This window comes from Stegodyphus dumicola, chromosome 7 (genome assembly GCF_044657685.1).
Source record: "Stegodyphus dumicola isolate Sdum_Otavi_A_Nest chromosome 7, ASM4465768v1".
Lineage (NCBI taxonomy): Eukaryota > Metazoa > Arthropoda > Arachnida > Araneae > Eresidae > Stegodyphus > Stegodyphus dumicola.
In genome coordinates, this window is record NC_140774.1 from 139532905 (window position 1) to 139550671 (window position 17767).

Below are 17767 nucleotides of genomic sequence, written 5' to 3' on the forward strand. Positions count from 1 at the left end.
AATTTTCTCCCCAACGTATGATTGTTGGGATCCCGAATCCAAGAGAATCCTAATTTTTCTCTCTAGATCTTTAACTTTAATTAGAACACATAAAGTTTGCAAATAAACTTTCTCGCTTTTACTATTATAAGAAAGGGAAACATCAAACTTAGAGTCATTTTGTTTTACAGAACTAACATTCTGAGGACACATAAATTTTATATGATCACAACTGCAAATGGGGCATTTAATATTGGCTTTACATTGGTTTTTTAAATGGCCAATTCTTAAACATGAAAAACAAACACCTTTCTTTTGTACAAGTTGCCTCTTTTCATTTAAGCTTATATTTTCAGCTTTAAAACACTTAGCACTCATATGAGGCTTACCACAAAATATACAAACATTTTGCTTACCGTTACTGGTTTCATTTGTACTTACCAGCGCGGCAGCTGTTGCTAAATCTGAGTTACCTGAAATAACATTTTTATTAAGACGCTTAACAGAATGAGTAAATCCTGATTGTGCTAATCTAATCATTTCTTCCGATTCTACTTCATGCCTTAAAAAACACATTAGGTTTTCAAGCGTTCTTTCAGAACTCTTTTCCTGTCCCTGTTCAGAAGTTCGACTCTTCTCCCAGGCACGTATAATATTCTCAGGTAGGCACGACTCCACTAAAGGTCACAAGAAATCAGCAAACCTTTCCTTGGTGCGTCCTAAGCTTTTCAGCGCTCGTAATTTACTTTCTATACTATCATAAAGTATTCCTAAGTCCGACGCCGTTCTGCCTGTTGTAGCATTCTTTGTAACAAGCCCAAGCAAATCTCTTACATAGATCTGCACCAGAAGGTCTTCTCTACCAAATCTTTCTTTCAGCTGCTCGATAGCTTTAGGATAATTCGCGGCGGTAACAGGAAAACTGTTCAAACGTTGAGCTGCCTTTGAGCCAGGTACTGCACTTTGCACTAAGTACAAAAATTTATCTTCAGGCACAATATCCGCATCTTCATGAATTTTGGAGAATTGGCTCCAAAAGCCTAAAAATTCTCTTGCATCTCCAGAAAATTTTTTCAGCTCAAGCTTAGGAAGTTTGAACTTCCTGTTTTTATTTTCTTTAGGATCCGAAATCGAAACTGAAGCAATATCTGTAGTAACATTCATCGAATTCAATTATGCAATTTTATTCTGAAGTTTCACCTTTAAAGCTATAAAGGAATCTCTGTATCCTTCAGCCGTATTAAATTCATTTTCGAAATCAGCTTCCTTGGTTTGTTCTAAAACACTGCTTTGAGTACTGTCCAAGCGTTCAAATTTGTCAATTAGTTGCCCCAACAACACTTGCAATCTCTCAGGATCCGTACAAGTAGGCAATTCTTCTTCCACAATCTTCGTAGTTAACGTAAACGAAGTATACGTTCACTTTTACGTTTTGCTTTTAAGAACTCCATTTTAACAAAACGCCTAAATCAAAACTACTCGAAATCACACAAACGTCCTGTCAAACGGACGCCAAACTTTTATGTTGAAACTAAATAACGTTTGCATAATCCGAGTTCAGAAAACAAAACATTTATTTTACATATTTTAAAGAAATAACGTTCTGAAACAACATGTTTCATCTACACAATCAATCGACACTCTCACCAGAGCATTACACCATCAAACTTGGCACACATCCAAAAGTTCAAATTGAAGAATTACAGAAGCGTTGTTGCCACACAAGAAAAGACATAGAGTTACAACTTCACACAATAATAAAACAAAAACACACTTTTGAAAAATAGACAATAATAATAAAAATAGTAATAATAAAATTCTTAACAATATTTTCTCGATTATGCAACAATTACAGTCATAATTATTTTGGAGGCACCGACCGAGATCGAATAATCGTGCGTATTTTTATTTCATTAGTTCATCACTGAATATAATAATAGTGATACCAGATTATTACTTCCTGTTAATATTGAATTGCTTTATTTTATTAGTTCATCACTGAACGCAATATTAGTGATACCAGGTTATTACTTCCTGTTGATATTGAATTGCTTTATATTATTAGTTCATCACTGAACGTAACTTCCTGTTGATATTGAATTGTCTTATTTTATTAGTTCATCACTGAACATAATATGAATGATACCAGGTTATTATTTCCTGTTAATATTGAATTGCCTTATTTTATTAGTTCATCACTGAACGTAATATTAGTGATATCAGGTTATTACTTCCTGTTGATATTGATTGTTCATCACTGAACGTAACTTCCTGTTGATATTGAATTGCCTTATTTTATTAGTTCGTCACTGAACGTAATATTAGTGATATCAGGTTATTACTTCCTATTAACACTGAACTGCCTTACTTTATTAGTTTATCTTTTGAACGTAATCTTAGTGATACCATTTTAATGCCGTTTCTACTAGAGCTCAAAGGAAAAGAAAAATAGTTGAAGAGAAGATATTGGAACCGATGAAGGAAGAAAATAAATCATCCAAAGATATCTTTGAAGAAGAAGTTAAATCACCGGAATTAAACGTTGAAGATTTTTACGAAAATTTGAAAAACGTAAAAGAAATTAATATTGAGAATCATTTTGCAATGCAACGTTATCGTCATCTTTCGGCTTTCGATTTAATATCAAAGCCGCTACTAATAGACGAAGAAAACAAATGTCGAAAGCAAATGACAAATGAATATTATCCGAAAGGCACAGATGAACTGAGGATAGGCTTTGCTGTGAATTATAGCCGAGGAACTGGTCCACCATGGAAGAGATCTAGGCGCCGTCAAGAAAAAAAAAAAAAAAGAAGACTAATTTGAACACTGTTCCATTTTCTTCCTATTTAAATGTGGTGTAAAAATATTTGTTTAAAATTTAAAATTTTCGGCCTGAAAAGTTGAAAACTTATGAGAGAAGTTATCTTTTATCTTTAAGCAATTGAGCAAGCCGAGCTTATAAACTTTCGAAATTTACAGAACTTTTCCCTTCGGTAAAAGTCTCTCCGTTGGGGGAGAGGTTGTAACAGCTTTAAATAATATTAAAATCTTGTAGTTTAAATAATTTAAATAGATGAACATTAAGGCATTTGTGAATGGCAATATTTGAAACCAGACTCGAGTACCTCGTGCGCCTCTCGCACGAAGAATGTAATTTATTTTTAGATGTTATAGTATTCTTTTTTCTTCTTGTTTGTATGTCGCCTTTTTTGAGTGTTAAATAAAAGTTATTGCTGTGTTCCATCATTGGAGTTGCTTCATATCGCCAAAGAAGTATTACAGTAAACGTATTTATCTGTTACGCAGCTTCCAAAAATCTAGATTATTGCCTTTCGGCAAAGTATGAAGTTTTAATTTATTTTTACAAATTTAATTAATCTATAAACTGTAGTAATATCCACGCTATTTGGCAGCATAAAAGTGATCAAACATAGAATGGATCTTTACTATGCTTTAGGGCTTTTTCATTAAACCGATGTTCTTGGTGGATGAAAGGACTTGCACATGCTATTTGATAACATGACTAATAAAATCTTTTTTACTATCATTGTTACTAATTAGAAATCTCTATTAAGATTTTCTTGTGTTAGTAAAGTAAAAAGAATTATATTAAAGTGCGTTTGTAATATATTTTTATGGGCAGCAATTTTCTGGTTTCATAAAGCTTGATATTTCGCAGATGTAAATCCCCGCGTACAGCAATAATACTGATTCGAAACTAAGAATTATTTGCATAAACAGTAAATTATTTGCATAAACTTTTTTTAAGGAAAATTTGATATTGCTTATTTATTTCTCTTTAGGTGTGTTGGGACGTATTATGGTTGCTTTAGCTGCTTCCGAATTTGCAAGGACTACGTGCGTTCGATTTGTGCCCAGAACAAATGAAACTGATTACCTGTCATTATTCCGAGGAAGTGGGTAGGTTGTTTGAAATTAGCACAATGCATACATTATGGGAGGATATGATCAATTGTACAATACATATGTAAATAATGCATTTCAACAAGGAAGCAGGAAAGTAGTCAACTGGAAATCGCTGTTAAGAATTGGAATGGTGTTTGCTCTTTATTATTACGCAAAAGAAAGTTAAAGTCGAAGAATATAGCAACCAAAACAATAGGTCTCTAAATCTAATCGGAATGGGAAGGTGGCATATCGGCATGGGAATAACCTTTTCCAAAATTCTGATTCACAAGTTGGACGGAATGCTATAACAGTGAGGCGGGTATGGAATTGGTTGATTCATCGGCATTAAATTTCCGAACTGTCCCATTACACAAGGCATGTTAAGTGTACTCAACTACACCAAATAGTCACCAGTTAGAATATATATATGTAAGATGCACTTCAGCGTGTACTTTCCTCTTGGCCAGACGCTTTGCTGCAATAAACTATGTGCTGCTATGGATTGCATCATTTCTATTCTTGATCATTCCATTTTTCATGGCCTGCGCAGCACTTTGACGTAATAATTGGGAAATGAAATTTTTAACTCAAACCAAAACTTTTCTCTTCGTGTGCTTTCATATTGGATAACTATGTACTTTAGCTTCTGTCTGCGCAGTGCTTGTACTCAATTTCGCTGGGCTCGCTTCCTGTCGCAATAATATCATATATATAAATGTAATTGAATTGGCAGGACAAGAGTGCCAATTGAACTGTGGCTACAAATATCAATTGCAACTAAAAATGGAATTAAAACTGCCTGGAATGCCATGTTTTTTTAGGTATTACGAAGTCAACATATAAGCATACTACGCAATCAGAATTTTTCCTTTTTAATATGGATCTACGCTCTGTAATATCTAGGTAATACGCATCGACGCTGCTCCGCCTTTTTCTTGTTTTCATTACACACATATATATATCCACACAGAATTTATTGGCTACCCAGCAGAAGCACACGAGGATGTACACTCAGAAATTCGGTAAAATCTGTTGCACGGTGTAAAATGATTTCAACAACACTGACGTGCCACTACGAGAGGGCCAACATTCAACTCAGGAGACATCATCTGGATGATTTTAGCCGATGGTGCGTCATTGGGAAGTTGGAAGAAACTGGATATGTGACGAAGGATTTCGGGATTTCTTACGGTATCGTTTCACGAACCTGAAAAACATATTTGAACGGGAGAAACAACTTTGCGAGAGTTCCTTATATTATCTCACTGGCGGGAAGAGGCAGGTGGAAGACAGCGGGGGGATATCGCAATAGACATACCGAACAATACAATAGACTACCGAACATCCGATATCACGTTTTACCGTGACATGGGTGCTTCACAAACGTGGTCTATATGCACATAGACCTGAACGGTGTGTGCCATTAATACCTGCTGTCGGAGACGCCGATTTCTGTTCTGCCGAGAATACAAGAATTGAACATAACAGGAAAGAAGTCAAGTCCTCTTCATGGATGACAGCCGATTTAGTCTGATGAGCAATGCTGGATATATACAGATCTAGAGAAAGAAGAGAGTACACAATCTTCCTTTCAACATCATTGAAAGGAATCGTTTCAGAGGAGCGTGTGTAGGTGGCATCAACCTTTTTAGCCGTACAGACATCCACGTCTTCCAAGAAGGTTCAGTCACTTAATCTCCATGATTCTCTTGCCTCATGTACATTTGTTTAAAGGTGCTGTTGATTCGGCCTTTCTCTTAATGGATGACAACGTTATGCCTCATCCAACAATAACTGTCGCAAAGCTCTTACAGTGTAAAGATGGATTGGCCTGCAAGATTCTCGAATCTACATCCCATAAAATATGTATGAAACCTTCCCGGGAGACGTTTGCAGCATGCGACCAGTCGCCAGCAACGAGTCCGCTGCTGAAATGGGCGTTACAAAAAGAATGGGCCGCGATGCTTCAACGGCTCTTAAGGAGCCTTGTCCTCAGTATGGACAGACGTAATTTCTGCATCGCAATCAGGAATGACCATATCTTTTTCCAAAGACTCTGGGTTTCTTGCCAGGGTTTTCATACGGACGTTTTCGTCCTTTGTCAAGTTGTACTCAGAAGTACCTTTACAATGAAATGCTTATTTATCTTTTTCATTTCCTGTTTGGATCGTTTTGGTGACATCTCTTATATTTTGATATTTTGTTATCTTGCTATCTTAATATCTAATCGTATAATTAAGGTCTATGTGGAACACTTCTGAACGACATTACATTCAAAACACGTCTGGTTTTTAAATTTTGCCCGCAAGTGTTGCAAAAGGCATTATAGTGGTAGCAGAGAGTAGAAAAGAGAGTTAGAGGCTTTTCCAAATCAGAGAAAAAATTACGTTTTCTGTGGTTGTATAAGTCATTTAAATAAGCAACTTGCCACTTTAGAAACGTAAGATTCTGCTTTCATGCATTTTTAATAGTTAAAAATTTTTAGAGTTTCTATTCGAATAAATACAGAGCAGTTTAATGTTATTTTGACCCAAGTAGCCTAAACATTGCATCACAAAGTACCTCACGTAAGCAATTACTGCATAACAAGGATAGTCCATGCTTTTATACCTTCCACCCACATTGTAAATAGTAAAATTTCCTTATCACTCACGGCTCTGAAGTAACTTAGCCAAGCGTAGTTGCAGGGTAACATTTTGAATTCAGGTTTAGCAAAAGACATAAATTATATACATTCAGGTTTAGCAAAAGTATATATAAATTTATTCATTTATTTTTACTTTGCCCACGGTTATAATAAACAGAAAATTTAGCTGCTTAAGTTAAAGAAAACTAATGTTAAATGAGAAAGTTTTAATTAATTATTAATGGGATCATTGGAGCTGATGCTACGAGATTTAATGTCTGGTAATTCAAATATTTAATGTCTGGCTCAGTTTTCATAAGGAATAAAAGAACTCATCTTTCAGAAATACGGAAACGGTTTCTCTTTTGGTCATCATATGATAAACAGCACTAAAGCCCGATTCTACAACATATGTAGTAGGGAAAATTATCAATAAATTAAATATAATTTTCAACATATTTCGATATAATGTAGGTATTTTTTTATTCAGGCAAAGGTTTTCGTATCCACCGCTATCAAAATTATATTTACTTTCTTTATCATATTTGAGTTCTAATCGTTCTTCTTGGAAAGCAATATAAACTTCATAAGAATATTGTCTCATCTAACGTATTTTTTGCCGTAAAAAAGTAGACGTTAAATTTCATTTAATCTTTAAACTACCAAGTAATGATGAGCTTGTCTTAAACCTTAAAGAGGAGCAACAGTGGATGTTTTTTAGATTTGAAGCCTTGTATATTGTTATTTTAGTTTGTAAACTACTTTACTGTAAATTTCTCGGGTTACATTCCTGTTAATAGTCAAATGCCATTTCGTTTTTAAGATTCAAATATCGCAGATTCTGAGACTTTTGACGGTATTCTCACTATTTTCATCTTCCTTGACTTTAAGCCATTAGTAATTTTAATTTATTAGTATTTTACTTTTTGATACTAATTTTCATTGCCAAAGGGAGATAGTGACTTTCGCCTTCGCTCGTACCATTTGACCTTCGTCTACAGACTATCAGACAGCTTCTTTCGTATTAGTGTCTCGCTATTTCAAACCGACATATAGGAAGACTTCACTAATTCTACTTTTAGTTTTATACCAGGAACTAAGTGAATGTAATTTGCAACAAGTGCATTAGTTTCCACTAGTATAAATTATTGTTTTGTATTTTCTTATTCGTCCCTTGCGTTGTAGTAGCTCATCCAATTTAGAAGTAAATTTTAGTTAATTGAAATAAACCTTAATAACATCTTTTGTCGGTTGCAATTTATGATAAACTAAAGTTTGCTCTTGATTCTGTCAAATTCTCCTGGCTTTCAAGTTTCCTCCTGCGCTACACTCTAAAGGTAAATTTTTAGCCGTATGGTAAGCGAATATTGAAATTTAATTTCTGTTGTTAAAGATAAAATATATCTAAGTGTCTATAACTGAACCACAATTCAATTAAAATTGTAAGAACTACTGTCATAATTGTGTATTAGCTAACAATTCTCAGTTTGTGTTGGTAATTTATTTTCAGTGGTGTATTAATAACAAAATGGAGAGTTTTTGCTTTTCAGGTAGCTTGTAAGCCTTTCGTTCTTTATTCATAGACTAATAATTACACTTCTTAATATTTACATAACATAAGCTAACCCATTAATTAGTCTGAGTCAAATTTGTACTTGTTTCGGTCAAGAGATGCAAATAAAAGCTACGTAACGGTTAAGAGTATTGGTGCTAAGGTGTCTATCATACGGAGTTTGCTGCCACAAAACTTATCTCGAAGATATTTCTAGAATTCTAGGCTAAAATATATATAGGAACTAATTCATACTCACATTATAGCATAACAAACAACAGCATAATGAATAGAAAATATAATGAACTAAGGCGGCAATTCAGTTAGACCATAACTTTAAAGAAACAAAGAAAATTATCTGCTTTTTCTCTCTGAAGCATTTACTGAAATAAACTGCTGCTGCATTCTTTACAACAATTTTAGCTCATCTGCTTCTCATGATTAAAATGCAAAATATAGGACGCGGTTTGAGGCGTCTGGAATTTTTTCAGAAACTTCAGTTCCGACGATGACAGACGAATAATAGACTGTTTGCATGTTCTGATATTCCCTGTGAGTTTAGGATTTCTATATTATTATTCAAATTAATTTATTAAGTTTTTCAAAGTATATGTAATGTAGTATTTTTGTATTATTTAAATTAGCTTTGTCGTTATTATTTATTCTACATTTAAAACGTTGAATAACATAGTAATTTAAGCTTAATTTTACTCATACAAAGAACAACAGATATGAATAATTGGAGTTCCAGATATTTGGAATTCCGATAAATGGAGTTCTGCTCTGTTTGATTAAATTCAATTAATGATACAGGAACAAACTATTTTAAATATTTTTATTCAAGTCCTGTATGCACTGCAGTAAGTGAATATTATATGCAATATCGAGACTAAATATTGAAAATATTATTGTAAATTAACATTTTGGATAAATACTTTAAATATTTTCAATAAAATAACCAAAATATATTTCTAACCTAAATTTTTATACAGATGCTATTCTGCTGTTGGCCGCGTAGGAGGCGAGCAAAAACTGTCATTGGCAACTGCCTGTGACCGTATGGGAATCGTTATGCACGAATTCATGCACGCACTAGGTTTCTGGCATGAACAAAGTCGTATGGACAGAGATAAATTTGTCACCATTAGATGGGAAAACATAATACACGGTAAGCGATATATAGTCAACTTAATTTTCCTCTCTTTCTTAACACTTGAAACTCCTTCTACCAAGCAAGAAGTCCGAATGAAATAGAAGAACTTTCTGCCGAGAGGCTGAGGCTCAAATCTTTCGTATATTTATACAACGTATATTTATCATAAAAGTATGTTGCTGATCTGCGTGACGAAAGCGTTACCGAAAGCAATTATTATTACTTCATAATAGCATTTTGCAGTAACTGTTATTAACTGTTATACTATTAGTTTATAGCACAATAAAAGGCTAAGGTCACAAAATATGCATCTGTATTACAGAATTTCTAACTTAACATTTTGCCTGCAATGTTAAGACACTCTCTGTCTGAATAAAATATAACAGCAATGGTAAAATTCGTTCAGAAATCTACAGCTTACCATCGTCTTCATTTGTCTTTTTTTAATATGCTTTCAACTAGTATTTTGGTGATATATTTTTACGTTTAGAAAAAAGAGAGAAGCAAAAGCTCAAGCTTTTAAAGTTAAAATGTCGTTTAAGTGGAAATTTTATTTTATTCAACGGCTAAAAATATATTTTATGCTCTGTCAAAAATATAATTTTTTGTTATTGTTTAAATAGAAGCAAAATATGTGTCTGTTTCCCTCTCGTTGTTTCAGCAAAATTTCGTGGAAATGCGAATAATTACGATTTCTGGTTAAGGCCAGTTTACATCTGTCAGAGCCGCTCGTAGCGAGTCGCTCGTCCGTGCGTTTCGAACCGAGTGAACGAACTTGTACTCTGACAGATTGTTTACACAAATAAGAGTGGACTGACAACTCGCCTCCGTTTGTTTACGAAATGGATACCGACATGGCAGCTGCAGGAAAAAATATGCATTGAACATACATAGATGTTCTTTGGCTGCAGTGCTTGAAGTCTGGGAAGCAGTTTCAAACGAATTAATTTCTGCTCTTGCGAGGGAAAAAAAAAAGAAGAAGAAAAGGAAATGGGTACGTGACTGGGTAGCTTGCCGCGATGAATTAGGAGTATCAAATGTACTATTAAATGAATTTCGGACGAGAATGTCCAAAGTTACAAAAACGTTATTGAATATCAGATAGAAGAATTTAAACGAAACTCAGTTTGAGAGAAGTTATTTAGTCAACTGTGGTTACTGAAATTCAAATTAACGAAGTTTTTCTACTATATACAACTGTTTATTTACATCTAATTAATAATTTACAAAATAATGTAAAAGTAATAATGTGTTTTATTATTTATTAATAGAGAGAATATATTTATTCATCCAGAATCCACAGAATCAATAGCTGTCTGTGCATGTAATTAATTACGCAGAGTTCTGACTGGAACTGTGTTATTTCTAGAGAAGAATGCAAAATTAACACATAAAATATTTATTCAAAGCAACGGCAGAAGTAAAATGTATAATATCTACCTAATTATTCAGAAAATCTTAAATAAATAAATAGCAAAAAACTTAGGAGCATTACATATATTACCACAGGTAAAAGAATATGTATATTATGACATAGTTCCAACAGGAAGATATTTATCTCAAATTCTTACTTTTGGATCCTACTTAAATTGTGTTTCTGGACAACACACAAAGTGATATCAACAAAATTAATAATGGTTAAATATAGTGATTATATTTTACTTTTAAAATGCTAAAACGGATAGTCTAAGAAGATTAGAATTCATCTAGCATAATTTGTATAAGCCTTAATACACTCACACATCCAAGCTGAACATGTTTCACATCCAAGCTGAATTGTAACGAATTATAGCCCAGAATGCTTTTATACAAAGCAAGAAATTTAAATATCCACAATAAAACAGATTTATTTATTTTTTTCATAATTCCATTTTTATTTTTATAGTTTATAATATCATATATTTATTGCATCATCATGTAGGATGCTTGTAGAAAAACGAATATAAGCTCACATAATTATAGAAGTATGTAACATCTTAATGAAGCAGTGAAGTGTTCCCTAAAACACTTCATAAGGTGCGTATGCATTAAAAAGTGCCATGGTTTGGCTATCGCTTTACATCTCGGCATTATAGAACTCACTGTCACGACGTTCCTGCGAACGCTGCTCGGACTAAATTCCCGGATAGATTTTTCAACAGGTTCAAACTAGAAACGGAAGCGCTGACTCATCTCCCCTACGTTTCTACTCCGTCGAAGTGAGCGTTTACACTAACAAAGTAATCGTAAAGAGCGGCTCGCTCCGAGCCGCTCTGACAGGTGTAAACTGACCTTTAGCTTATCTATTATACGGATGCATGCGTAAACACCTCTAGATACTGTTAGTTTATTTACATGTCACACGCATGAAATATTAGATCATTCTTCTTAATAAGCAGTCCAGTTTTTGACTGGCGATAACTCTTCACGCTGTAAGGATACGGAAGAAAATTACGATGATTTTGGTCATATGACATCTCATTCAGTAAAACTGTGTGAATTTAAATTTATATATGCCATTTCTAAGAAAAAGTATCCAGAACAGAAGTACTTTTCATAACCAATGAAGTCAATCAGTTAAAAAGAGAAAATGACATATTTGCTTAGAATCAAACTTATTCAAGGTAGTCTTAATTAAAGCTTATATTTCGAATACATATGTGTATTACTGCCGACGAAGGATAGAGCGTGCTTATTGATTAGCACTGACATTTCATAACTTTTATAACACTTTTTTATGTTTTTTCTCATAATTTCCTGCTGTTGAATGAATACTTTTTACAATATAGTGTATCTTTCTGACATGTGCTAATTTTAGTAACCGATTTCCATTCACTTTGTAAAACCACATAAGGGATTAGCGATGCTTCTGTGATAATAAACAGATGTTGAGGTAATAGCATATCAAAGTCTCTCAAAGTTAATGTAGGTAGGGTATCATTTCATACTAAATCAAGGACGCTACATGTGTTTGTTAGTCACTTTCGGTATCTCTCATAATTTTCGTGGTAAGATCGACAGCTTTTGACTTTTTGATCGTTGGAGTCAGTCTCATACTATACGGCGTAGCTACTTTACTGCATGTAGACATATCGTTTACAACTTTAGCTTTCTGAGTTCGGAAGTTATTTAGGTATTTAAATACTTTATTGTACATCTCATATACCACGTGACACACTGAAAAATTTAAAATTACAAGCTAGTTATCATTGTTGCAATACTGAAATGTCTATTTATTGCATTCTGTATATTATATAATGTAGTACATTTATTAGTACAACAAGTATACTGCAATTTCTTCGGGCCATCATTATCAAGTTTAATTTACATTGATTTCCACCGACATATCACCAAAAATGTGCAAAACGTTTCGGTATTAAATTGATTTTTCGTTATCAAACTGCTCTTAATAAAGTTGGCTTGAAAAAGATGTAATGAAAAAAACTCTTGCATTGCAAATCACTATAATTTGATTTAGTAGAAGAAGCAGCAGATCGGAGTTAACAAACATGTTCACGAAACTTCTGCTGTTACATGTTTTGAAAGCTACGGGTTCATGGGTTACAGCCGAAAACATCGCGGCAAAAACATCGCGGACGAAAACGTCGCGGAGAAAACAACGCAAGGCGAAAACGTCGTGCTACAAAACATCGTGGGAGAAAACATCGCAAAGAGAAAACATCGCAGTTCTAAAACATCGTGGTACAAAACATCGTCGTCGAAAATAAAGCGGTTCAAAAACTTCGCAGTTTAAAAAAATCGCCGTCGAAAATATCGTGGTAAAAAATAAAGTATCTACAAATCATCGCATGACGATAACATCGCAGACATGCTTTTTTCAGGCTTTAATAACTGTAAATGGATATTCCCATAATGATTTGTGAGCGCAAGTGATGTAAGGAAGGATAATTTTTACTTTCACATTTTTTTATTAACTAATAAATTTTTGCTGAAAATATAAGAAGGAAACTTAAGAATAGAAAATTAAATGCAACTTAACAGATTATACTTTTTATGAAAAATTACCTGTAAAATCTTTATAAAAATGATTTATTAATGGTCTTTGTTAGTTAACTATGTTGATTTAAAATTCTATTAAGTTGCATTAATTTTTTATGCTTAAGTTTTCTTCTTATTTTCTCAGCAAAAATTTAATATTTAATAAAAAATATGAAAGTAAAAATTATCCTTCTTTACATCTTGCGCTCACAAATCATTATGGGAATATCCATTTACAGTTATTAAAGCCTGAAAAAAGCATGTCTGCGATGTTATCGTCATGCGATGTTATCGTCATGCGATGTTATCGTCATGCGATGATTTGTAGATACTTTATTTTTTACCACGATATTTTCGACGACGATGTTTTTAAACTGCGAAGTTTTTGGACCGCTTTATTTTCGACGACGATGTTTTCTACCACGATGTTTTAGAACTGCGATGTTTTCTCTTTGCGATGTTTTCTCCCACGATGTTTTGTAGGACGTTTTCGCCTTGCGTTGTTTTCTCCGCGACGTTTTCGTCCGCGATGCTTTTGCCGCGATGTTATCGCGGACACCGGGTTCATGGATGCCTCTTCAAGTAATCACTCCAGATGAGCAACAAGAAATTGACAATTTAATGTAACTATAATAATACACAGTAAAATAAGTAGCTGTAAATAATTCAAAATAAACTCAGATATTAGTCAAACTCTCTTTAACCCACGTAAATTACCGATATCATTGACAGAGTCAATTCCAAAAGCAATTACTCTATTTTGTCAAGCTAACTCTGTTTTAATCTCAGCCTTTCTCATAATCACTCAAAAGAGACTTAAAATTAATCGCGGGGTCATATTTTTATGTTTTACTAAGCCTTCTGGAAGCTTAGCAAAAAATTGCTGCTAGAGATGCGTTTGCTCCAAACTTCCGAAAGGTCTCGAAGTTGGCATGAAATAGGAAAATGTCATTAACTCCTTGACACGTTTTGTCGCCAAGGCCGGTCAACAGCCGTTTTAAACCATAACGGTTATTTTACTACCTAGATATTTTTACGATTTAAACGAAGCTGGAATCAGAATAACAAGATCTACAATTCTATATAAGAAATAAGTAACTATGTACAAAATAGGTTTCGCAAATTCTATTGTAAAAAAGTATATCGACCAAATATTTAAGTCTGCAAATATATAATTTTATAAATAAGATATACTAATATTTCATATTCTTATATAATTTAATAAATAAAATATACTAATATTTCATATTCTTATATAATTTAATAAATAAAATATACTAATATTTCATATTCTAATTAATAATCGAATTAGGGCTTTTATCATTTGGCAACTATATGTTAAAGACGTTAACTGCACGTTAAAGACAAACTTTGGTTTTGCTGACTTACATGTCTTGAGTTTAATCTATGTGTAAAATTATTTATATATCTATATGCATAAAATGTATGATTAATAGAGAACAGATAAAGAAATCGATCAAATTTATCTTTAAAATAATTTTTATTTATAATTTTATAATCAAAAATGCCATTTTGAATTTGCAAAGATATTTACAAAGGATTTAAAAAATAGCTTAAAAATTCCCAAATCCTTAAGTTAGAGTAAATACAAATGGAGATTCACTTTATTAAAGAAAATATTAAAAACTGAAACATTTGGCAAATTCACTACTTATGGTAGAACAAAATGTACGGCGGAGATAAATTTCTTTCACAGAACATGTAGGAACTAGTTAGAAGAACCATTATTTTAATAGATGTACTTTATGTAGAACTGTAAGTTTTCGGAACTATAACTTTCAGAGAGGAACTATAAGTTAAAAGACATTTCTTCTTGATGCAATAACTTATAATTTTAATGTAATTCTATTGGTTAAAATTCCTCATCTATTAATAAAGATTGTTTTCTACTAGCGTCAGCGTTTATTATCAAGGAAAGTTTGTGCAATAGTTTCATGACCATGAATAAGTCTATGCGTTTCAAATGCCTTTTTATAAATTCTACATTTGTTTTGTTTGACGAATCTTAGAAAACTGATAAAGTGTGAAACTTTCTGACATGCTTACACATAATTTTGCTTCATTTATAAAAGCATGCTGCATGTGAAGCTCTAGTATACAAGATTAATCTCTAGAATGTCTCCCTATGTTTTTTAGCTTATCTCACAAATTTCGTGTAAAATAACAATTATTGTCTAGAAAGGCCTAATGTTTTTTCCTATATAAATAGTGCAAACGAATTTTAGATATAATTAAAAGAAAAGTGCTAGGAAGGAAGTATTTTAGATTAATCGTCACATGCTGACTATAAAAGCAATCAAAACAGGGAAGATCATTTTTATGATATCACAATATAATTTTTATGATAGAGGATATTGCGAGGAAGCGCATAGAATGAGTATCCTCGCAATATCCTCTATCATAAAAATCATTTTAATATAAACTTCGAGTGCTTTGCCATAATTAATAAAAGCAGCCGACAAAACCTTTCGGAAATTTAGTTGATTTTAAGATTGAGAACTTCTAATCCTTCTAGTCGTAACTACTTTAAGTTCATGATTTCTGAAAGTGATCATTTTTTATGAGAACATAAATAATTATCTTTTCGAGCATAACTTTTTTAAGATGACCGTCTCTATAGGAAACCGAAATCATATGGAACTGTCTCAAAGAAATCTTAGTTGTCTTTGAGAAGGATTTCTGTACCTCCGAGGTTAAAAATACACCGTTCGATCATTAACATCTGCGTCACACATACTGTTAGGCGCTTTGGGTGTGAGGATGTCAACCTGTTCAAAATATTGTAGACTATTTCTATTCTACTTATACAAACTTCCTTTCAGTGATAATAAATATTGTTTACCTTACTCTCATTTAATCCTAGGTACAGAGAACAACTTTCAGAAGTACAATTCGTACATTCAGCAATTATTAGATGAAGAATATGATTATGGATCATTGATGCATTACAGTCAGAGAGCCTTCAGTAAGAATAATAGGCCGACAGTCGAACCTAAAAATATAATAGCCGGTTTAATAATAGGACAAAGAATTGGCTTTAGTGCTACTGATATCAGGAAGATTAACAAACTGTACAACTGTACAGATTACTTATGAAAGTTTCTGTTTCTAATGAATGTTTTCTTTTTTTCTTTTTCTGTTCTGTTTCTATGAAAGTTTGAAAAGATTTTGGTTTCTCTGGATATGATAATCTGTGTCTGAAATTTGGTTTTGTAATGGTGACAATTAGAAAATATCACATACCTTTAACTGTCCTTTGATTTATATTAAAAATATTACCAAAATTAAATGTTTGTAATTCCTGTAAGTCTTGCTGTATGTTTATAAAATAATTTGAATTTATATATATAAGTATGTAGAATAATTCTTAGAAAAATGTAAACATATGTATGAATTTTAAATAAAATGCAATTCTTCGGATAAACTTGTTTCTTTCATTTATTAGTGCAACGCTCAAAAACGCACTCGAAAGCTTTCAGCTGTTAAAAAGTCAAAGGAAATTAATTTTGCGTCGATACATAACAATAAATATATAATGAAGTTATAGATAAATAATTAACAGTAAACAGATCAGTCCTCGTCGCCGAAAGAAATGAAATAAGAGCGCAAATATGTTAAGAATTATAATTTTAATTGAAAATAGTTATTAAGTGTATATACTATATACAAGGTATTTAAAAAATTTGGACACAATTTTAATAAATAAATATGAAATTAATGTGCTGTTGAAAATTGCATGAAAACAACAAAAACAGTTTCAGTGTCTGTAGCAACACATTTTTACATAAGTGTCTTCGTTGATCTGTAAGCCTAAAATACAAAAGTTTAAACGTCTCGTGAAAAGAAGTATTGGATTTAGTATTTCGGCACCCTCAACAATATTGATAAGAAAAAAAAAAAAAAAGAAAAGAAAGTGTTCAACACTACTTGAATTCCGAATCAGGCCAAAGTCAGTGCAACATGGTAGTATGGTGCGCGAAAATTAAAGAGTTATAGGCAATGTGTTTTTCAACAAGTATGAAAGTTCTTATCTTATTTGGAAAGTAGAATATTATCAAAAATGGTATTAAAATGTGATTAATTTCTTCTGTTCCAATTTAAGTGTCCAAAGTTGTTTCCATCGAGGAAATCAAGTGACGATATTATTGGTGTATTGGTGTATTAGATTACGGCAAAGCACTCGAGGGCTATCTGCGTTAAGGGAGGGATGCCTTCGTGGAGGACTTTTTACGGGAAACTGGCTCGTATACACGTTACACATGGGGAAAACCACGAAAACACCCATGCAGCCAGCCCGTTCGCGGGATTCGAACCTCGGACCGAACTACCAGTGTTCAGCGACGTTACCGCTCGGCCGCTGGTGGGCCAAGTGACGATATTAAAAAAAAAAAAAAAAAAAAAAAAAAAAAAAAAAAAAAAAAAAACACGTGTTTTGATGTTACATGCTACAAAATGTTTTTTTTAGTTTCTCTCTAACTACATCATTATAAATAACTTACTCAATAATTTTTTGAAATCTGAAAATATACTGTTTTCTTAGAACATT

The 17767-nt window shown here is 32.7% G+C and overlaps 1 protein-coding gene across 1 annotated transcript in view; it reads left to right on the plus strand.

Moving 5' to 3' along the window:
- Nucleotides 1–16615, plus strand: part of LOC118187038 (zinc metalloproteinase nas-4-like) — a 72111-nt gene extending 55496 nt beyond the window's left edge. The window contains exons 5-7 of the mRNA XM_085821436.1: nucleotides 3786–3903; nucleotides 9062–9237; nucleotides 16085–16615. Coding sequence (XP_085677562.1) covers nucleotides 3786–3903; nucleotides 9062–9237; nucleotides 16085–16317 — 527 coding nt within the window. The 3' untranslated portion in view covers nucleotides 16318–16615. The remainder of the gene's footprint in view (nucleotides 1–3785; nucleotides 3904–9061; nucleotides 9238–16084) is intronic.
- The last annotated feature ends 1152 nt before the right edge of the window (nucleotides 16616–17767 follow it).